Raw genomic sequence first — 24,172 nt, 5'->3', positions numbered from 1 at the left:
TCTCCTTTGAACTTTCCCTGTGTCCGTCTGTGATCCTCAGACAGTTCCCATTAGCTGGAGTTCATCTCACCGCAGCTGTGTGCCAGTTTGCTCTCCAATTGTGTGTTCTGATGCTTCAACAGCTGTCAGATCAACCACCAAAGCCCTGGGGCAAGCTGACCCAGCCCTTGCTGACATCTTTGTTCTCCCACTCTCTCTGCAGCTCAGTGATGTTCAGTGTGGTTTTCTGTTGCAGAACGGCGGGAGAAAAGCAAATGACCACACCTGTCATTGACATATGATCAGCTAATCTTGTTTATTCCTTGGCTGCATGTACCTTTATAGTACGGATAATTAGCTCATACATATTGCAAAAGCAGAGCTCATCATTGGTTCCCAATTACATACCATCCCCAAGTATCTTTGCAACTTGTTGTTATCATCCTGAAAGTTACTCCTTTGCTGAGTTCCCAAAACCATGGCTAGTTTCTCACCATCACAGGGCATCCTGTTGTTCTTGCTGTCCTTGCAGGTGGTACGGCTGCTTGCTTGGCTGCACTGTGTTTACGACCCTTCTCAGCTAGCCAGCTGTAAATAAAACTCTCTACATTTCCCCCGTTTTCTTTTAGGCTGAAAAGGCTCGGTTTACTGACCAACTAATCATATTTCACAAGCAATTCAGTTCATTTGTTCAATTAGTTCTCATGCTGTTTATCCTGCTCCGTAGCTGCTCTGTGAACTCCTTATCTTGATCCATGGCTGCTGCTCCATAAAATTCTTCTCGTATTACAACAATTTCAAGATACTGCCTATAGAATAACAACACTACTTATATAAATAACATAACTATTATAACTCAATCAAGGCCTTGATTGATAATACTCTAAAAGTGAAAAAAGAGACAAGTCAAATACAACATAACAACATTACTGTCAAACCTGCTATAAAGTACAAACATGTTTGTACTGCAACCTAAGTTTCTGCAACCTAGAAATAAATCCGTGAGGGTCCCATTGTGTTAATCTGTAACTAGTGAGGAAAAGTCTTCAACTTTCATATACTCTGATGTATTGATTTTTAATGACCACTAAAATTTGTGCAATAAATGCTGTTAGGATGCTCATAACCATGCTCTACTGACTGAGCTAGCCGGGCTAATAACTGATTAGTGATCGTGCAATTTTATGAAGTAGCATGTCAAATAGAACCAATTTTAGAGGACAAATGTACTAGAGTATCACTAGGGGCATTAATACTTATTGACCCTTGAAAAACAGCAAGCCATGTTGGTGGTGGATGTGACAGGTAGTGCCAGCAGGGCATCCCCTGCTTCAAAGTGCACATTTTCTCTCTCACCCATCACAGATTCTCTCCTGCATTCAGGGTCTGAAGGATTTCTTCCAGTTGTACACCATATTTGAGTGGCCAGTGCGTGATATAGAGCCCAAGTGGAACACCTGCTTGGAAAACAGAATAAACTATCACATTTAGTTCTATTAGCGTGCACTTTTGTCTAAAATAATGCATGGTTATATTTCAAAAATCCCAATTAGTTGGATGTAAGAGAGGTATCTATTCTATGATACAGGGTCATCTCTTTGTCTGGGATTCCTTTCCAGGTTTTGTCTTTGCAAATTAAGAAAAGCTAATTAATAGCCTAATAACATCATAACCAAACAGTACTAAAACATTATAAGAGCTATTCCTGTAGATTCTAGCACTGATTACATCAAATCCTGTTTAATACACATCTGATCTATTACTAAAATAGAAGAAGCACACAACATCCTAGCTAATGCCTTAAACTCTAAATCTTGAGACTGCATTGGTAAAACAGAAAATCACACACTATGTCAAACTATTACTAATATTATCTATAACACAGCAAGTTACAAAGCAATACCACTAAGTAAGAAACACACAATTACAATTATTTTAAAGGCTGGATGCTATTTTCTGCCTTCAGATGAGACCGAACATATCATGCTGGAACCCATGTAGGGCCAGTCCCTGTGGAAATACGAGCATATTCACGACCCCAAGTTGTCAGTGGTAGGGAACAGTCCCAAAGTCCTGTGGCCATATTCCAAACATTAACCATAGGCTGTTCCTTTAGCACTGGGGAAGCCTCAAAATGACGATCCACATAAGCTGTATCTCTATGAACACGATTCAAAAACTTCAGCGCAAGCAAAACAAGCAAAACCTTACATAATATTTTCAAAAAATTCAGCACAAGCAAAACAAGCAAAACCTTGCATAATATTTCTTGTAGTGTGTCTCCCATAAGCCCCCTTTTTTGCTTAATAATAAGAGTGGATTTCAATGTTTGATAAATGTGATCAGTGATAGCTTGTCCAGTGGGAGAATGAGCAATGGCTGTAGTATGTTTAACACACCCTTCTTGGAGGAAAGTTCGAGTGGCCTTAGAGGTATATGCAGGCCCATTATCTGTTTTTGTAGTATGTGGGATTCCCATAGCAGCATAAACAGATAACCAGTGTTTACAGGCATTGCAACTGTGTTCACCTGTATGTGCTGTGGCAAATATGTAAGAAGAATGAGTATCTATCCTTACATGTGCATATTTTAGACGGCCAAATTCAGGAACGTGAGTGACATCTGTCTGACACAGTTGAAGAGGCGCTGTGCCACATGGATTTGTCCCGATTTGAGGCAAAGAGGTATCAGTCAAATTATGTAGCTGGTATTCAGTCATAAAACGGTGTACTGCGTAGGAGAGAGGATCATTCTTAACACAGTTTTCCAGTCGTGAGGGGTCATAGCGTAACTGTCACTTTTTGCAACCAAAAGATTGTATGTAAAGGCTGACTGAACTCCATATGTTCTCACTGACTCCCTTAGCTCCTCCACTGCCTCATAGGGCAGGGATTCCCAACGGGGGACCTGATTCGGCTGATACAACACAGGAAAGGCTTGCAACGTGTCAGCATCACCCCTTAATATTGTTTATTTTCTACACGTCTCTAAGACATCACAGTACGCTGTAGGGAAATTTGTCATTCCTGCTCCCTTCAAAGTATCATCAGGAGGAAATGCGTCCGATTCTCTTTCTGGATCTACTGGACCGGGGTCACAACGATCCCCTGGTTTCAGTCCATCCGTGTCTTTAACCACGTTATACACGGGCTGCACAGACGCAGCCGCGCACGATGAGGGGGGGGGGGGCGGCATGGCAAGGCGCAGAGAACGACGTGGGCAGAGCAGAGGGCGGGGGGCCGTAGAGACTGACAATGCGGCGAGCGACGAGTGCGGGGGGGCAGGCGGCTGCGGGCTGGGAACGGCTGCTTGTGTCGGAACGCGGCTGCTGTTCTTTCTTGCGTCACGGCAGGTGACGGTGTTGTGGTTGTCCGAGCGGCAGTTCTGGCACCACACACCAACAGCTTGGCAATTCCGTCGCAAATGTCCCTTAACGCCGCACCGGAAACATTTAAAAGAGGTGCTTGGGCCTGAATTGGTTACCGCAGACACTCGTAAGGGTGCAAGAGCTGCTAACACTTGATTCTGAGAAGCCTCAGACTGTGCCTTTAATCCTGCCCCTAGCTCTTTAATAGCCTCAACTATGAAAGCCTGAGCCCCTGTGGGCACACTCGATAATCTGTCTAACGCCTCCTCTATTGTCCAGTTACTCCTCAAAGGACTTAGAATGCCACGAGCTGTAGCATTACAATTCTGAAGCGCACAATGTTTTAGCATTATTTCCCTCGTGTACTCTGGTACTCCAGCCTTCTCTATGGCTCCGGCTACCTTATCTAGAAACGCTCCAAAATCCTCATTCCGCCCCTGCTGGATTCCCATATAAGACGGCAGCCCACCTGGTGCCTTGATCTTATCCATAGCCTGCCTGGCCAGATACATTGACTCCCTACATTTAACTGGTCCTAATAAAGCCTGGGCCTCCGTCCGGATGAAAGGACCCACCCCTAAAAGTTCTTCAGCGGTTACATTAAACAAGGGATCTCCGGGCTGCTTAACTATCACAACGCTCTGTTGGCACATCTCTTCCCAATAAGCATTAAATAGCGGTTGTTCGTGCTGCGAAAAAATCAACCTAGCTATAGCCCGACAATCAGATGGCAACAAAACCTGAGTACTCCAGATATAATCCAGTATCTGTCTCGCTGGCTCACTTTTTACTCCAAACTGACTGACCATAGACCGCAATTGTGACAACAACTTCCAATCTAAAGCACTGATAGCAGCCTGTGTCCCGCCTGCAGGATCGGGCGAATACCCCCCCGGCAGCACCATGTGTTGCACCGCTTCTAACGCCTCACCGTCTCCCGCCTCTAAACAAGCCCACGCCAGCGCAGCCCAAGCCCCCCGCGCTCCCGCGGGACAGCCTCCGCCAGGGCACTCTGTGCCCCAGGGAGCGGCTCATTGCAAAGCGGGGGCGAGGGGGCCGGCTGTAGCGCCATGGTCGATGCAGGCGGCTCGTCTGATACAGACGTGCCGGGAGACGGAGACGGGGCACTCGGCTCCGGAGCCGCTGGCAACGCAGGCTCGGCGGCCGGCGGCAACTTTACGGTGGACACTGCAGGGGGCCCCGGGCAATCTGACAATTCATTATAATTCTTATTCCTCCCCTGCACAGCACTAGCTTGCTCTGCTGCTTCCTTTTCTGCCTGATATTGCAGCAAATCATTATAAACCACACGCCGCCACTTCCCGCATTTTTTAGCCATTTTCTCCCCATCTATCATTCCCTGAAAAATTGCATCTCCAAATTTACGCCACTCAGCAAGATAATGCACTAAATGCGGATTCTGAAATAACCCTTTAGCATACCCATATGCTAATAACTCGGGGAGTTCCTTTTGCAAGTCTATCCCCTTAACCTGACTCTTTTTTTTTCAAAAAGCAAGAAAATATTTCATAAACCGCTTGCCATCCCATACCTAATTGTCAGCGCGCTGTTGCAGCCTTAAAGGACGTCGGCGGCCCATATCAGCTAGGTCCTTCTATAAGGTCACGTAGAGCACCTGCACCAACTTTTCCTGGCGCATGCTATCCCTGCTGCTTAAGGATCCGAACACCTTCACCGCTGCGATCCTTCCTGGTAGGCCACGTCAAGGGTCACCAATTGTTGCAGAACGGCGGGAGAAAAGCAGACAACCACACCTGTCATTGACATATGATCAGCTAATCTCGTTTATTCCTTGGCTGCGTGTACATTTATAATACGGATAATTAGCTCATACATATTGCAAAAGTGGAGCTCATCATTGGTTCCCAATTACATACCATCCCTGAGTATCTTAACAGCTTGTTGTTATCAACTGAAAGCTACTCCCTTGCTGAGTTCCCAAAACCATGGCTAGTTTTTCACCATCCCAGGGCATCTTGTTATTCTAACTGCCCTTGCAGTTGGCATGGCTGCTTGATAAACTGCACCGTGTTTATGACCCTTCTCAGCTAACTAGCTGTAAAAAACACTCTCTACACCCATATTTATATTTCAGCCTCCATAGCATAGAGGCTTTATCCACTTTGCTTGCTTCATTACAGCACAAGTTTCACATTCATGGATGATCAATGCAATAGTATCCATAGTCAAGTCTGCCCTTCGATCCTGAGATCATCTATAGGTTGCGTCTTTTCCTTGACACCTCAGGCGTCACGGGCCCACCAAGCTAGAAACAAATGGCTATTATGTTGCCTGACCAGAGAGTTATATGAGCCGCTTCAGTCCTAGCTGCCCACTCCACCAACTGGTTCTTTTGATGTTCTACTTGGGTACATACTTTTACAACAGGCCCTGATGCCCCTACTCCCATCTCACTCAGAATATTTATGAAGGAAGGTGGCTAGAGAATGGTTGACTCCTGTTCCCGTGGTGCGTTGCCCTCCTTTCTTTGCCTAGCAAGCTAGTCTCCCCCTGGTATCAGTATCAGATGCTTAGCTGAAGTCTGGCAAAACAATGATCTAATCTTGTACTTTGAAACTGAAAATTTTAAGCATTTTAAATCCTGTGTGTCTGCTATCTGCAAATGAGAGAGACAAGCCATCCTCATGATTGTTTGATAGCAATTGAACAAGAGCATGCCAGCTGGCCAGACCTAAAACCACGACTGGCTCCTACTCACTTACGTAAGTAACTAAGATCCTTGCCAGGCAATATGTCAGCTCAGTAAGCTAAGTTATCACTCTGACTCAAGCATTAGAACTGTCAAATGAAAAGTGAGCTAACATTTGTACTGTCTCACTATGTGCCTTTGCATATGTCCATGGAACTATTTGAAAGACAGAGGATTATTATCATCTCCAGGAGTTCCTATCAGGTATTGTATAGAAATTATGAGAATATTTAATGCAGTTATCAAAGCAAGAGAAGTGGCAATTAAAATATTGCAAGACCCACCAGTTTGGACACGCTGATGTCATCAAAGGGAATAGAAGAGCAGAGGAAGCTGCCAAGAAAACAGCATAATCAGTTACTGTAGGAGCCTTATTTCCTGAGAAGATCTTTAAGACTATTGTTTATATGAAAAAAGAGGATAAGTTAACAGCACTATTAAATTGTACTAAAAGTACGGAAGGATAGGTAACATCTAATGAACAATGCATAGTTTAAAAAATGAAATAATTAATGGAAAAAACACACAAAAGTACTCACAGGGACAGAAGATGTAGCTCAAGCGGTAGAAAAATATATATTGGGAATTAATATGTTACTGATTGCCAGAAGTAGTACCTAGTCATGCAGATTTGTCTTAAAAGTAATCCTAAACTTCAGAAAAGAACCCCCAGAAATGGCAAAAAGGGGTTCTCTATCCAGGGAATACTGACAAATTGATTTCTATGAATTACAAGAGTGAAATAAGTGCAAATATTTATTGATATTGGTTGACAGTTTTTCAGGGTGGCCTGAGACATTCCTGCACTAAACTAACCAAGCAAGAGAAGTAGTCTAGAAGTAGCCTTCAACTAACAGAAATAATTCCAAGATTTGGTATTCGGGAAGACTCCTGTCAGATAGAAGACCTCACTTTGTAGCAGAAATAACCAGGGAATATTTAAATTCCTGCACATTAAATGGGACCTACGTGCCCCATGGAGGCCTCAGTCAAGTGATCAGGTAGAAAACGAATCAAATATTACAAAGACAGATTGCAAAGTTTTGACAAGAAACATGTTTGAAACAGGTAGGAGTTCTCCTTTTGGAATCACTGAGAATTCCTCAGGCAAAAATATTTCACAAGGTTTAGAAAGACAACACTTGCCACAGGTTTGTAGAAATATTCCAATGATTCACTTCCTGGTTTTAGTTTATACATTATGAAAACCATAGCAGCTGCATTTCAAGTAATGTTAGCTTTTACCTGTTTGTGTGTAATACTGCAGAATATATCCATGTGTTGCTTGATAATAAATCTCAAAACCTCAGAGAAAATGAGACAGATCTAACCTATATTGTTAGATAAGTCTCAAAGGGCAGGGGAAGATTGTCAGCCTAGTAAGAACTAATATTTGCATAACTCCGTGTATATGTATCCTCAGATATAGCAAATATATGCTTCTATCTAGGTCAGGACAATCATCTTCAAACCTGCTAATGTGATGAAGTAGAAGAAGCTCTTAATCAAAATCAATTTACTAAACTTGTCCTTGAAGATAGGAGCACATTGAAAAACACATGCAGTTAATTAGCACAATTAGCTATTATATGCTTATATACACAGAGATTAGCCCCATCTTAAACTGACTAGTTTGGGGCCAGGTAGCAGTCAAGTGACAAAAGTATGTATAAAAGAGGCAACACAAAAATCCTGGGTGTGCTATCTTTGTGCAACTTAGCAATAAATCATTGTCTCATCTCTGTGTGAGATGGGCTCACTGCATACTGCAAACAAATAAGCTTTTTGGATGGAGTATGAATTCTTCCTGTAAGCTCTCAGCTTTTCATTGTATTTTCTCCCCCAGCTTTGTTTAGGAGGGGAATTGAGTGAGCAGAGTGGTGGTGCAGAGCTCTCTGCTGCTGTTAAACCACCATGCTCAGATACCTTCTGTCCCCTGGCATGCAAATGCAAGGAGATCTGTAGTATGCATGTGCAGAGAACAGAATTGGAGCCCAGCACCTGAGCTGGTGTGGATGCAGAAAATGCTCAGGACCTAAAGCTGTGTGCAAAAGGCATCTTCAATCGCAGGGAGATCCTGAACAAGAGCCTTGGGAGGGGGCTGCACAACAAAGCAAGCCTGGATAGCTCAGGGGTTATCAGAAACACCAAAATAAGCGATCTATCAAGTCAACTGCTATTCAAGGAAAACACAAGTTTAAAAGAGCCACTAGAGGCAGATCTTGCCTGCTGGATCCCATAAGGGAAGTAGGGGCCTCATGGGAAGTGGAGAGGGAAATGGAAATTACCTATTCTGAGGCTCTGGATTAAGAGATTCAAAAGCAGATAGGGGGGATTTGAAAGCATGCAGGAATCCATACATCACAGTCTGACAGTCACAGTTTGGTGCGGGTTGGAAGGGACCTTAGACATCATCGAGTCCAACCCCCGGGATTCGAACCTCCTGTGTAGCAGAGAGGCACTTCTACCACTTGTGCCACAGGGGGGGATTCGAACCCAGGTCTACAGTGTTGCAAGCGGCAATCCTACCACTGCGTCACTGGAGGCGCCAATGCAGAAGACTTCTACATGCAGAAGTATGGAGCAAAGTCAGCTTGTGTTTTGGATGAGGGGGGAAAATACAGCCCCAGTGATGTTGGGTTAGGGAGAGTCAACAGGGCAGCACAGCTAGCAGACCTCCTCCACTCACTTCCTTGTTTTCCAAGCTCTAAGCCCTTCCCATGCCTCCCTGTGCACAGCCTGGGCTGCAACGCACCAGAGAACAGCTCTCCCTTTCAGTATAACTCAGCAAACCCATGGTGCTGGGCAGGACCAGGATCCCACCGGTGTAAAAGCAGTTCTGGTTCAAAACCCCACCTTGCTGCTTTCCTCTCCCCTCAGCCTTGCTGGCAGGGTGCAGTAGAGCATCTTGGAGACAATCCCACAAAATGTCAGAGGAGGGAAGAGAGCGGGAGAAATCAGCCTGATGAAAATCTAGCTACAGTCAGTGCAGCATGATAAAAATAAATCCATCCTCTTAGTAAAACAAATATACAAAGAGGGAACGCCACAGGGCATGGGGACATCAGGTGTTGCTTCAGGGACCGAGGCTTGTATCCTGCATTCAGGCCATCTGATCTCTTTCCTCATAAAACCAGGAAGAAAAGGTGTAAGATTGGGAAAACTCATGAACAAATAGGCTTGTTTAATTATCTTTATCCCAAAAGTAGACACAGAAGTTTTTAGTTTTCTATATTTGAACAAAGGGAGAGTCCACTGGGGAATACCCCTGTGGGGTCTCTCAAAGTATCAGGGGGACAGAGACAAGATGGATAGAGACGCTCTTTTATCCCTATTCCCTAATGCTAGTGGACCCTTCCCCCTTTCCCTATTGCTAAGGTACTCAGGGTTCACATTCTTTTCAGTTCACCTATTACACACTCATCTCCCCCCAGTAAGTACCCCGTGTGGAATGCTATAACAAGATGGAAGGTGATGCAATAATAGCAGAATGGAAAAGTCTTTGGCTACAGCAAATGAGAACAAGCCCACATGCAGCAACAGCAGACATTAAGAAAAAAAGGCTGCTTTCCTTCAGAAGGCCTCAGGCAAACAGGGATCTCAGGAGAGATACCCTCACCTCCACTGCCAACCATACAATAAGGTCTGGGAGAGGGTGGATCCTGGCTTCATCCCTTTCTGTCACTCAGGTCCATTGAATGCACCTGAGCTCCCCTGGGTTGGCCCTGCCTTCCCACCAGGTGCTCCATCACTGTTTCAGGCCATGATTAGCATTTCCCCTCTACCCTGCCATTTCCTTTGTTGTTTTCCCCAACTATCATTGTGTCCTGTTTGACAAAATATATACTCTTTGTTCTGTCAAGCATACAAGATTTACAGGCAGAAGCTAAGCTAGTATATATTGCCATATACCTGCAAGATAAGTTTGTTTAACTAGTTCTTCTCAGATCTTATTTTGCAAGGACATTCTATTCCTTCTTCATCTCAGTAAGCTAGGGCTCAGGAGCCAAGAGTGCCCCCATGGAACCTTCCAGCTCAGGACTCTCCTCTTTTGCAGAGCCCAGTTATTTTTTAGGTTGTCAGGCAGAAGAACTAGTCAGGGAGGACATCGCTTGCTGTGGGTCTTGGCAACTGTCTCCCTCTCTGGAACAAGAAGATGGATCAGATCTGCTTTTTTTCCCCTCTTTCCTTGACTTTCCAAATCTGTGCTCTGCACAGGCAATGAAGGGCACCTACCACGGGCGCAGAGTAGTCTGCTCCCAGCTTTGTTGCAGGCAACAGTGCTCCTTGAACTATGTCATGGGTTTGCCCTCTTTTCTCTATCACACTCTAAGATTTCTTTTGCACTCACCCACCTTCACCTTGTGAGGCTCACTAGTACTGCTGCACACAGGCACACTGTAACTCTTTGGGACATGCTATCCCAGTGAATACAAACAAACAAACAAACAAAAACAACAACAAAAAAAAACCTCATTAGAGCAGGAGAGCCTGTGGATCTGTTTAACTAATTGCAACTTTTACTGAAATGGACAAGACCCATCTTTGCATCAGTCACTGAGTGCTAACCCAAGCATTCCTCCACAGATCAGAACAACATGCCCATATAGGTGGAAACTGGGGTAGCAAACTCCTTCCCTCCCACTGTAAGGGTGCAGCAAGTCCAAGACTGGCACATAAGACTGAGCATATGCAAGTCCATGGGGGTGGATGACATACGTTCCAGGGTCTTATGGGAGAAGGCTGAAGTGATTGCTTAGTTGTTCTCTATTATATTTGAAAAGTCATGGCTGTCAGACAAAGTCCCCAGATACTGGGAAAAGGGAACTGCCATTTACAAGAAAGGAAGGAAGGAGAAACTGGGTAACTACAGGCCACTGAGCCTCATCTCTGCGCCTGGGAAGATCATGGAACTGATCCTGGAAGATGTTAAGTTGCTTACAGGGTGAACAGGCAATCTGACACAGCCAACATGGCTTCACTGAGGGAAGGTCATGTTTGACCAATATGGTGGCCTTCTATGATGGTTTTGGTGGACAGTGGGAAAGTGACCAGCGTCACCTACCTCAATTTGTGCAAAACCATGGTCCACCGCCACATCCTTGTCTCTAAATTGGAGAGATATGACTTTGAAGGGTGGACTATTCAGTGAATAAGGAACTGGTTAAAGGTCACCACCAGAGGGTGGTTGTCAATGGCTCCATTTCCAGGTGGAAGCTGGTAATGAGCAGGGACCCCCGGGGTTCTGTCTTGGGTCAGGTACTCGTTAACATCTCAGTGATACAGACGTTCACTCTCAGCAAGTTTGCTGGTGATACCAAGCTGAGCAGTGCATTTGATGCATCAGAAAGGAGGAATGCCACCCAGAGAAGCCATGATAAACTCGAAAGGTGGGCCCATGTGTACCATTGTGTTCAACAAAGCAATGTACAAGGTTTTGCACTTGGACTGAAGTAATCCAAGATATGCGTACCAGCTGCAAGAAGTCCTTGAGAGTGGCACTGCTGAGAAGGACTTAGGGGTCCTGATAAATGAAAGACTAAACGTGAGCCAGCAGTGTGTGCTTGCAGCCTGATGACCAATGCTATCCTAGGTTCATCAGAACAGGGGTGGCCATCAGGGTGAGGGACTTTCCCTCTCAGCCTTTGCTACCGTGTTTTTTCTCCTAGATGTTCTCAGTGCTGGAAACTCCTCCTTCCAGGTGCTTCCATGCTTCACTGCCTGCCCTGATTCAGGGCAGTAGCCCCTGTGTCTACCAAGAACTCTACCTCCTCACCCTTTTCCCCTAGCTGTATTTGAACCAGTGGATCAAATAGGGAAAACCGCCCAGTCCCCATCAAGTAGATTCCACTTCTGCCATCATCAGATTGCTTGCCCTTTTTTCAAGGCTGGGACACTCCTCCTCTCAGTGTCCTTTCCCTTTACATTTCCTACATCATTAAGTGGGAGGTGCATTGCTAGCACAACTGGGGCATTCACTATCCCAGTGTCAAAAACCTTTACATTTTCTGCACTGACTTCTTCTTAAGGGTCCATTTCTTCCTGCATTCTGTATAGCTGCCACAGTCGTGGTGGCTACAGTCTTACTCAATTTACAGATCTTTATCTATTTCTCTATTTTGATAGACCCTCCATGCTTCCTCTAAAAGTTTCTTTAAATCTCTAACATCTGGTTCCTTTCATGTTTGCAGTTTCTCCCGGATTTAATTGTCTACATTCCACTACCACATTCTGGTCCCAGTTGGGATCTACTGTGGGGACAACCTTGCAGGGTTCGGGCAGTAATTTGAGCCTGGACGTGAGTCCTAGCCGTGATCAGAATTAAATTTTGTCTCTGTGAACTCATTCGGCATCACGTCTATATCCGCCCAATCGGGATCCTGCTTTAATATCATTTAAAATCTTTAGGCGACCCCTAGTGGATCGCTCCTATATTCCTGAACTGCACATTTCCAGTTGTCTAAATCGCTTGTTGCAAACGGTATCTTAATTCTAATGGGTCCCCTAGAACACACTGCTTCTCTGAGACGAGCTTGCATAATCGTTCCTGCCTTGCTATGAGTACGGGCTGTGACTGGTGACAAGCCCCTCTCTGCCTGTTCATTTTCTTTTCCTCCTTCTTGGGTTTCTGCTCTTATAACCTTCTTCTTATCACCTTCTTTGTCTTCTAGCTCTCTTTCTTTCTCATAGGGGGAAACATAATCCTCCAGCCTTTCCCTTATTTCTCTTACTTTTAAACATCTTACACCAGTCCTACATGCTAAACAACATCATCTCAGTCTTTCACCCTTTCCTCTCCTTTCCTTCTCTAAGGCTAATACTAAAGAATCTTCTGGAGCCAAATTAATCCCACATTCCTTTTGCCATTCTCAATGATTTCTAAGAGTGAAAGACATATCCGCATATGCTACTTAATCCCATTTACTTTCCCTTCTTAGAAACAACATTAACTGAAGGAGTATTTTATAATTTAACGATCCATTAAGGACCCAGTTTTTCCCTTCCTCTGATTTAAACAACAGCCACAACTGATAACAATATTTGATAAGAGTTTTCTCTTTCAATGTTCCCCTGGCTCATCAGCTATGTCCTCCGAGTGAGCCCCGGGGGGGGGGAGGGAGGGGGGAGGGGCGGGGTCTTTCTCGGTACCTCTTTTGACAACCTTTGCCCCATAACAGTTGTTTATGCTAGCTGGTCTCAGGTATAGGGTGAAAATCCTTTGTGTTTTGCTGGGTAATGGAGTCCGCCTACTTACCCAGGACAAGGGAACACCAAGTTCCCTGGACAAGAGTTGTAATCAATGTCCACAGCAAAAAGGGGACCTTTATAAAAAAACCTGTTTGCTGGGTAATGGAGTCCACCTGTCCTTGGGCTTCCACGTGTACATGTCCTGTCTTCCAGCTTAAGTCGGCTCAAGTTATGTTTTTACATAACCTGTTTTCACAATATAGAAAAGCTGCTTTCATGATTCACAGCCCTGCCTGTGGCAGGGAGTTTGGAACTCAAAGGTCCTTGAGGTCCCTTCCAATCCACACCATTCAATGGTTTCTACGATGACTCATACAATGATTTCTGTGATTTCTGGTCTCTGACTGCCATAAAGCAGACTTTTGTCTCTTCACCTGCAGACATAAGCATTATACTGGCAGCCTTCACTACCCCGTTGTTTCCCCTAGATGTGCTCCATGCTGGAAACTCCTTTTCCCAGGTGCTGATGGTATACTATGGACAAACGGGATTGCTTCCATTTCTTGTTGGGTAGGGAGAGGCTGCAGCCGCAATGCTCATGTATTCCTCTGGGCCAAAGGCTGAGGCTGTGCCTGGAGTCTGGGCTTTGACTGTGGGCAGTGCTGCAGAGCAGAAGCCCCCATGCTTTCCCCAGCTCGTGTGTCCTGAGCTCTCCCCCAGGACATCCCCCAGGCTGAAAGTCGGGCTCAAGCCAGCACAGGGTAGAGCTGGAGCCAGCCCAGTGGAGATGAACTCCCACAGACTCCTGCCACACAGAGCCCAGCTTATTTCCCTTGGGTGGCTTAGCTCCAAAAAGGGCCACCCTCACAATTCTCTGGGAGTGGTGGGAAGTGAGCAGTGTCACAGAGGCCTGCAAGTATCTTCTTGGGCAGGCTGCATCTCTCCATATCCCACTGAGGAGGACAGGCATTTCCAGAGAGCTACTCCTGGCTTCTTTTACAACATGTGCTCTGTGCTCACACACACAGGTTTGGCAGCCGACCTGATGTGCAAGAGCAAGCAAGAAGAGCCTGATGGCACACAGTGATTCTGGTTGGTGACACTGGATGACCACGGGCACAGAAATTACCTGGCATGCCAGTTGCTTGCTCTGCCTGTATTTCCTTGTGGAAGACACATCTTATGTGACCGCTAATGATTTGGTGCAGCACTGCTCAGCAACTAAAAATGTCGGTGTGTTACCAGTGTCGTTTTCATCCTGAATCCCAAACATGTTGCTGTGCCAGATGCTCTGAAGAAAATTAACTCTATCACAGCCAAAACCAGGACAATGTGGCATGGTGCTAATATCACTGCCCACGTGGAGCTATACTACAGTCTTATACGTAATCCTCCACTCAGAAGGCTGGTTTCTCATAGCTCCACCTATGCTCAGCTGCTGAGCTAGAAATGACAGAGTGAGAGATGATTTTTAATCATGATGAGGATGAAATATGCACAGCAGTATTTCCATGATTCTGTGAAAAATCTTCAGGAGAACGTCCCCATAGAAAAAGAATTGTTTGTGGTGTGATTTCAGTAGCCTAATAAGAAGAATGATCAGGAGTTAGTGTTTATTGTTGTCATTAAATCTCTCTTCTTTCAGGTATTAGCAATGCAGAAGCACGCCAGCCAGGGCAAGCATCAAACTTCAGTGTAAATTGGACAGTGGGAGTCACTGGTCTTGAAATTATTAATGCTACAACTGGCAAAGATGAAATGGGATGTGCATCTCGCCTCTGTAAGCATGCTTTGTACAGCCACTGGATGTGTATTCATGCAAAGGTATGTACTCCAGATTGGAACATTTTTCACTTTTGCTTTATTCTTTATAGCATGTCCATGTGTATTCAGAAACCATTTGCTGTCTTAAGTTGAGCCTGACATCAGCTACCAGTGCATGTCATAATGGAAGATAACACACTTATTTAAGTTATTTAATTGTATAACATCTAGTACAAAATGCATGCAAGGATCTGATAATCCTTGGTTATAGCAAACTTAACTCCTTTCCTTTTGTCTTCTCATTTTAATTTCTTTGGAAATATAATCCCAGTTGTGCTGAAATCCAGCCTATCGAGTTTTCACTCTGTCCTTAAACAGTCAAATAGTATTTGACTTTTCACTGAAAATGGCTTTTCAGTATCTACATTTTTTCTGCTAAAGGACATGGGTAATGCAGAAGAAGCTAAGGGCTTGCTAAGTGTAGTGGAGTGTCACGAATTAGACCAAATCTGTTTCCAAATCATAAATAATTTATTTGAGTAATTTTTGGTCTTTAAACCTCTGCCCGGCTATGCAGCCAACGGACGTGCGGAAACGCGGATACTAGGTACCTGGCCCTGGGGTGAGGGAAACGACCCAAAGGCCCCGCAGTGGTACCTTCACCCGGCCGCCCGGCCACCCAACGGCATAGATTTTTAAGAGCCGTTAGAAGGAATAATTTTAATTAAACTGTAAAGGAAAGCTGTTCCATGCCACAATCTTTTGATGAAGGAATGGTGTCAGGTTATTTATGAGAATGAGTTCTCTCATTTATGATTCCAGGATTTTAAAAAGTAAGAAGTTTTCTAGGGTTGTATGCAATCCATATCTGTCTTGTGGGAGCCAATAAAATAGTGCTTCGCTTCCTTCACTTGTTTGTTCCTTTTTGTGCAGTTATCTTGTGAAAAATTGTGAGGGAATGATGAACAGATGAACTGCTGCTCAGCTGTGGATGCTTCCCAGCCACCACTGTTCCTGGAGAAGTCCCAGCTCAGCTGGTTCCCAATAGATCTGATGGTTTCAGGATGCATTGGTTTTCCTGCGGTTCCTTTACAGCAGCAGACAGTCCGCAGTATTTTCAAATTGACCATGGGGAAGAAGGTTGCAAGAGTCTCTGTGGCATACCGGCTGGGTGTCACATGATACGTGCTATTTTACCACTAGGCAGCTGATCTCATTCCCCCAGACACACAACTGGATAAAAATAAAGGCCTGGTTTTCCTGGGATTATCTATTGGATGAATCGCCTTTGAGGCTGTCGGTCAGTCTGTGCACACAGATTTCTGCAGGGGGAAAAGGAGGGAAAGCTGCTTGCTTAGATTTTAAATCATGTATGAGCATCGTACAGTCAAGTAGAAATGAGCCTGTGTAATCTGGATAGACTATGTTGCTAGAGTTTGCATTTCTTTTCTTATCTCATTGGGTTTTAAAGCTTTTAGTAAACTTAACAAGATGGGAGTGTTTGTTCTTAAAATAGGAATATTGTGTTTTTCTGAGCAGAGCATCTCTGAAGCCCAGTGTGGCACTTTGGAAAAGGAAATTCTTCTGAGCGTGAGTCACATACAAGCAAAACAGGCTAATGTAAATACCTAGAATGGAGCTGGGTCCCTGTGATCCTTCTTTATGAGATATATCAAGAGGATATGAGCAAATGTTTAATGACTGTGAAATTCCTTTTTGGAAATTAATTGAGGAATTTCTACTGATAATCAATAAAGCTTTCATTTATTTATTTATTTATCCAACATTAATGCAAAAGGAATAATCCTTAGCCTAGAATTGTGCTGTTGATGGAGTTGTGAAATAAACACGCTAAAATAAGCTCATCCGGAGTTGTAAGTTCAATAGTGTCATGCTTATTTGGAATTGTTTTAATTATTTTTTAAAGAAACTAAGGAGTATTTAAAAAGCAAACTGATGGAAACACACACAAAGAAGAAAACAAACAACAACAACAACAAAAAAAGCCCCAACCAATCCAGACTCCTATCTTGTTTCACTGGAATTCACTTGATAAGCATTAACCCTTGGCAGCTGGCTTTGCTGTAATTGCTTTCCAGAGCTGGGCCTGCGTGCTTCTTAATCACATTATCTCTGGTGGCTGTGGGTGGTGATGTCAGTCCTGAGATCTGTTAAACTTCACACTGGGGTTAACACAAACAGTTTGTACAGGTCGTCCTGGCTCACCAGCACTCCCTGCACCGTGGTACCATTCCTTTTGACCCCTTCATTCATTCCTTTTATCAACCTGATGATGATTTACGTGGAACTATCCATGGTATCTCCAACTTTCTAACAAACTGGGATATGAATCAAGGGACCTATCTACTATCTGTTAGATGTGGTCACAGAAGAAACCCATCAGAAAGCCCTTTGCAACGTGATGTAGTGTCATGGAGTCATTGATTGTAACACCAGTCCAGGAGTTCCATTTGGAACACGGTTGTTGGAAAGTGTCTAAGTTTTGATAAGAGATGTGTATGTGCTTGGGTTACCTTCTTGTGGTTTATATTGTGGGGTACCCTACGCACGCTGTTCTCTTAAATTTCTATACACTATATCAATACCTGAACTGGCCAAATCAGTCTTAATCCTGAACTATTTGGATTGCCTTGGAGATGCTCAAATGGAAAATTCTACTTGTATTTAGCCTTGGAGCAATGTTCAGAGTTGTACTGTATATAGTATAGTGATAATGCTGCCCAAATCGAGTGTTCAGTTCAGTTCAGAGCTGACTGCTGGACCGAGAATCTCTACGATATTAGAGAACACATTTGCTCTATAAAATTAATGTAAGAGGTGTCTCGCTCTAATTTGTAGGAGGGAGGCAAGGTTCTTTGATATGTGTATACCCGGCGTGAGATTAAGAAGCAACGGTTCAAATGTTGGTCCAACCAGTTTATTATTGTCCTAGCTATTTTTAGGGAGATGGGGAAGGGAAGGTAGGCGATAGAAAAAGTAGGAAATGTAAGCAAGGAGTCTTTGCAGAGAGCGAAAGAGATAGTCACCACCGTGGGTCCAGCGAGGTACACAGTAGGTCCGACAATCTCAGGAACTCGTCTGATCGCAGCAGGGGATGGGAGACAGCCAGGGAGCTCCGCAGCAAGCCGGTCCCGGGGGTTCTTCCGACGAAGTTTCCCCCTCAGGGAATTCTCCGTCAAAGGTGTCTTTGGGAGTTTGTCTCCAAAGTCCCCAGTTTAGCGAGGGTCTTTTATCCCCCACTTCGGTGGGGGTTCTTCTTCTTCTTAACAAACGCTTCTTTGTAAGAAGATTTAAAACTAACTTTTCTGACATTCCTGCCCCACAGATAAGCCAGCAAGGGTTGGAGGTCTCTGTTGCCTGACACAAGATTTACCACCTTCTGCCGGGGGTCTGCTCCTCCTAGCAGCACCCCTGGAAAAGACTGCTTGTCTTGTTCCTGCTTATCTTTGCAGTCCTAAGCAGGGATGGCACGATAACACCCACCATTCACCCTCCTGGATAGTTAGCAGTTGCCTGTCAGAGTCTTATCATCAGAAAGGCCTCACGAAAGCAAACTTTGAGACAATAAAAGAAAAACAGTTCTGTCTTTCACAAGAGGACAATTCACACAAGCATTAATTCTTCTTGGAAACTATCAACAACACAAAGAAGATAGTGTGAAAAAGCTATTTGTTTACAAAAAAGTTGTCATTTGCAGGAGTCAAAACATTTCATGTTCTGGTGTGTTAAAGAAGTTTCCTGGAATATACCAACCCAGTGGAGTTAGGCAAGCTATTTGTCCAGGGGAACAAGTTTTTGCTTCAAGTACTAGGAAAGCATCATCAGTTTTGCCTTCAACTGCATCCATCACTGCAAATGCTATACATGCCTCTTCTTCATAGGCTGCAACCTGAAAGACCTACAACCAAAGCGAAAGACAGTCATATCTAACATACATGTGGATTCTTGGAACAGTTAGTGCATGCCAACATCCTGGAAGTAATCATGTGGAGGAGGTTAATGACATTACTCATTTTCCTCTAAGACAAGAAAATACTTTTCCAAGAAAGCTGGTGCTTAAGGAGTTCACTGTTTCCTTCAGTGTGTCTGGTATGATCTGATGTGTTGGTTCTAGGAGAATAGCAATGTTGATAACACACTGATCTTTGTCGTTCCTGCTAAGCATGTTGTACAGAACCAAAGCCATTCTCAGCTAAGGATCCAAGGAGTTGGGAGAGAACAGAATTAGGACAGCTGACTTAAAGAGGCCGCAGGGGTGTTCTGTACAGTATGACATCATGCTTAGCCATCTTCCAGGTTAAACCACAACCAAAAGCTTGTATTCTGATATATAACCCCCCGCCCACCCTCCCACCCCAATTCAAACTGCACGTGAATGTCCACATTACGGAAATGTTTGAAGAGAGGATCAGTTGGTTCAGGAATATTTTTGTTCTTTCTGATGGTTTCCAAACTAATCAGTTTTTTTTTCCAGTAATATTTAATGAAATATTATTTAATGAAAATAACAACTTAGAACTTTGCTTCTAACCTCACTCCTATTTAGAAATGCTCTACTAGAAACATAAAGCCCATTTTTACAAAGCTCTTATGTGTCTCTTACTGCAACAAAACATTCACAGCCAAAGCAAACTAGTTTTACACAATCTACAGGAATCAATTCAGAAGCTGTCTGAAGGCTTGTTTCATATATTCCCAAACTGAAGAATTCTTATGTTGTTTTTTTCTGCGTAAGAGAACAAGCAAAATGGTAGGCAATCCTGCTGAAAACTATGCCATGCCTCCAATCCTTCCCACACCTATCATCCTCACACACTAAAACTCTCAATGGGGATTACTTTTCACTTCTTTCAACTCAGACATTCCATTTAACATATCATGCAAACTAAATTTAGCCTCTAAAAAGTGCAGCCGGCTGTGGCAGTGTGTCCTGCAAAAGAAAACACAAACGCTACTGGGACTTGGAACTACTTTGTATATCAGAAGGAAGTAGGAAGTTTTCAAGTAAAAAGACTGCTTTTTCCAGACTGCTTTTCCAGCAGTGACAACAAGCGCAGGCACCCCGGAGGACATCGCAGACACTGATGATCTGCTGGCATGGATCAGCGAGGATGAGTTTGGGCACAGCACAGCTGGCAAGGGATGCTGGGGTGGCTGCAGCAAGACAAGAGCTCCTCCAGTCTGAATATCTCCATCACCATCGCTGCTGTCAACAATTCTGCTGCCTTGTTTTCCTCCTGGCCAACGAGAGATGGTCACGCACTGAGCAAAGGCTGTGTTGTTCTGGGGGCACTGGGCATTACTGCTGACACAGGGAGGTTCACTGGGGAGCAATGGGAGGCTATTGAAAGCTGCAGACAGCACTGAGTTGGCTCCAGGTAGCACTGGGGGACACTGAGTTTGCACAAGGACAGTCTAGACAATACAGGGAGGCAGTGGGAGCTTATTGGGGAACGGCAAAGAGCACCAGGGGCCCTGGAGAGCTTTGGACAGCACTTGCCATGAGGGAGGAGGTTCAGACAGTACCCAGGTGGCACATTCTAACCTCATTCATTTCCTGCTCTCCAGCATCTCACCCAAGGCATTACATTGTCCCTTCTTCCCATGGGGGGGAACTTTCCCTTTAGAGCTGACCTTCCCCCCCCAACCCCACGCTGCTTGGCTCTGCCCAGGGAGATACGTTCCACGCATTCCCACCCTGATGACGTGACTCAGTAGCACATTTGTCACTAACAGGCTCGCTGTGGGTCCTGAGGAGGGCTGGGGGTGTCTTGTGAAAGCAACCCCAGTGACAGACCTGGTCCTAAGCCCTAGAACACACAGATCCTGGAAAACTACCTTTAATGCTGCCAACATCAGCTTCATCTCACCCCCTTGGGACTCCATTTGGGGGCTTTGTGGGAGCTAACGGCTTCCCCTGTTTCTAGCTGGTGCTACCCCGTGCTTGTTGATGCTTCGTGCTCTGGCAAACATGCCCGTAAAGGCTACAGCTGCACTGCACCTTCACTTCAAGTCAGACATCGTTCAACCAGTTCAAATATTCCCAGAAGCAGAAATCCAAAATAGAAATCCTTTGCTAAGCAAGCACACGTCTACCTGCCTTTGCTTTGCAGGCATGTGCCTGTGTGCCTTTTCCAAGCAAGCACACGTCTACCTGCCTTTTCTTTGCAAGCACCTTCCTTTCCCCGGCATTGGAAGATGTCTGCTCTTTCTTTATTAGCAATGCCCCCGTACACATTTGAAAGCCCAAAAGAAAGAGTCCGCACATCTGTGGTCTCAGGAGAGTTCACAGTTACCTCAAATGCACAGAGCACCTACAAAAGCGTCACAGAAGCTCCAACAAGGAAGGAAAACAAATCCAAAACAATGAGGATGCTGCAAAGGGCTCCCAGCTCTCTGTAGGTGACACCTGTTGCGTGGGCACAGGATGCACAGGAATTGCACCTCACCTCTTTCCCATTTCTCCCCTCGCCATTTCTACAGGCATTTCATTGTGGGAAGGCAACGTAAGGCTGGTGGAGAAGACTGGCTGTACACGAGATTTCTCACTTCCCTGGTGCTACAGCACTGCTTGTCTACATGACAAATATCTGCCTAAAGACCAGTCTAAAGACCTCTCCTCAGAGACTTGTACAAGAGGCCAGAACCATTATTCCTGCGTGGCAGGCTGACTCACAGAACAGCAGGCTTCTCTTCACCGCGCACCACGTGGACACAAACAGGCTGCTGCTGCAAGGAAGGGAATTTCTCCTGAGAGTCTCACCACAGACGCTTCCTCTGCTCTGCTTTCCTGCAAAGACATGAGGATGAAAGCCTCAGTTCCCCTGAGCAACGACGGGCAGCAACTCCAGAAAATCCCCCATTCAAAAGCAGCTCCAGGAGACGTACAATGGAGTCCTTCACAGTGAACACAAGCTTTCGCTGCGGCCTTTGGAGAAACAAGCTGCCTTTGTGGTCCTGATTCCTAAGGGCTCCATTTGATCACCCTTAGGGCACCGTGTGAGAGCTTCTCTCCTACAAATCTAAGCCCTGAGTACCTTTCTCCACCCCAAAACTAATTCCGACATAAAGCTGCGGTGCAGGCATTGGACGCTGAGCAGAGCAGGAAACTGGAAGAGCAGATACAGGAAAGACAGAACTAAAGAAAAGCAGAAGAAAGGAACGAGAAAGGATGCAGGTAAGAAAGAAGAGCAGCAGACAAAAAGGGCAACACAGGAAAGGACCAGAGACAGGTGAGGCAGCAAAACAAGTAGAAGAGGAGATGAGCAGAAAAGGAGAAGAGCAGAAGAAAAAGGAGAGGGTGAAGGTAAGGAAGACATGCAGATGAGGAGAAGAGCAGAAAGGGAGATGAGTGGATACAGGTAAGGCAGAAAGGCACATGTGGAGAGGAGCTGAAGAGGAGAAGAGTGAATGGGCGCATGGCAGAAGGACGGAAGACGGGAAGAGAGGACACCGGTCAGTGAGAAGTGCAGAAGAGAAAAAGAGCAGAAGGGAGGAAGAGAGGGCAGAAGAGCAGAGAAGGAAAAGCACCCTGGAGCAGAAGAGCAGATAGTGGTCAGAAGAGAAGAACTGTAGAGCATGAGAGGTGCAAAGAGGATACAGGTAAGTCGGAAGAGCAGACGAGAGGAACAGGAGAGGATGCGGGTAAGAAAGAAAAGCAGAAGAGGAGAACACGTGCACGATAGGAGTTAGCATCCAAGGAAAGAACAACAGCAGAAGAGCTGAAGAGAACAGTCAGGGAGAAGAGCTGAAGGGTGGATGGTGGATGAGGAGAAGAGCATGAAAGGGAAGCAGTGAAGAGGGAAGAGCAGCAAAGACAGTGCTGTCTGTTCTGCCCTCACCGAGATACATTGGAAGCCAGGAGAAAACGTCTACGCTATCAGGTTAGAGATGGGACAGGAAGAATGTTTGGGTCTGACAAATGAAACCATGGCAAGCCTGGGGGAAAGGGGCTGAGTCCAACGGTCACAGAGCCCCCGTTGGGGGACGGGATCTCCTAACTGCCACTCTCCAGCTGTCACGGCAGGTAAGGCAGCAGGCTCCCCCTGCTCCTGTGCTTCAGCTGGCCCCAGCTGAAGCCCCAGCTCCCAGCCCAGCTGAAGCCCTGATGCCACCCCTGTGAGCCAGATCTCAGCCCAGCAGCCCAGAACTCAGCCCAGTGCTCCGGTACCACCCCAACCCCTCCCTGTCCCCAGTGCCACCCACCTGGCGCCTCAGGCCTCTGTCTGGCCTGGGGTACCAGGTGTCTGGGGACAGGCAGCACAGCAGCTCCCACCTGGGGGGCTGCCCCCAACCGTGGCTCAGCTGCCACCTGGGGGCTTGCCCCCAACTGCGGGGCTGCACTTACCAGTGCTGCAGCTGCTGCCTGGGGGGCTGCACCCACGGATGGCTTCCCCCACTGCCCCTGCTCACTGCTGGGGACATCCCCTGCTGGCAGGGACGCTGCTGCCCCAGCAGCCCATGGGGCTGTGGCCTGGGGCCGTGCCCCATGCAGAGCTCCCGCAGCCCGCAGGCACCTGCCTGCCACAGGCCCCCGGCCGCCCCGGCCCTTCGCCACTTCTTTTGCAGGTACCGGCACTGCAGCAGCTGCAGCAGGACTGCTGCACGGGGAGCACCTGCACCTTGCCTGCCAGCTGGGAGCCGCCGACGGAGCCCTTTCAAGACGCCGTGCTGCTCATGGAGGACCAAGGGCACCCGACGTCTGCCACCATCCACACACGGCTCCACTCACCTGCAGCGCTGCCACGCCTAAATCAGGCGGTGTGTTAAGGGGCTGCAGAGCGGGCAGCTGGCTGTCTGCACCGGCTGGCTGTGGGAAAGCTGGCATTGCCCCACTGGGGATCTTCTGGCTTTTCCAGCAGGGACAACAAGCGCAGGCACCCCGTAGGACACCGCAGACATGGATCATCTGCTGGCATGGATCAACAGTGGTGAGTTTTGGGGTAGCAGAGCTGGTGAGGCTTCTTGGCACCCAGTGGCTGTGGGAGAGCTGGCATTGCCCCACTGGGCAATGCATTTTCTTCCTTCCCCAGAAGTCACATCCTAGACGGCCATCCTGGATGACAGCGCAGACTTTGACCAGCTGCTGACGTGGATCAGCCAGGGTGAGTTTGGGGGCAGCA

General features: G+C 46.0%; 1 protein-coding gene across 1 annotated transcript in view; it reads left to right on the top strand.

The window, feature by feature from the left end:
* LOC107315577 (uncharacterized) overlaps window positions 1-24,172 on the top strand; it is a 39,810-nt gene that overhangs the window by 15,373 nt on the left and 265 nt on the right. Inside the window, exons 3-6 of the mRNA XM_085554940.1 lie at window positions 14,911-15,089; window positions 21,534-23,810; window positions 23,909-23,980; window positions 24,083-24,154. Of these exons, the coding sequence (XP_085411066.1) occupies window positions 23,436-23,810; window positions 23,909-23,980; window positions 24,083-24,139 (504 nt within the window). The 5' untranslated portion in view covers window positions 14,911-15,089; window positions 21,534-23,435 and the 3' untranslated portion in view covers window positions 24,140-24,154. The remainder of the gene's footprint in view (window positions 1-14,910; window positions 15,090-21,533; window positions 23,811-23,908; window positions 23,981-24,082; window positions 24,155-24,172) is intronic.

This window comes from Coturnix japonica, chromosome 8, assembly GCF_054131305.1.
Source record: "Coturnix japonica strain WE chromosome 8, WE-NBRP24, whole genome shotgun sequence".
NCBI classification, from domain to species: Eukaryota; Metazoa; Chordata; class Aves; order Galliformes; family Phasianidae; genus Coturnix; species Coturnix japonica.
This window is presented reverse-complemented; position numbering and strand designations above follow the sequence as displayed.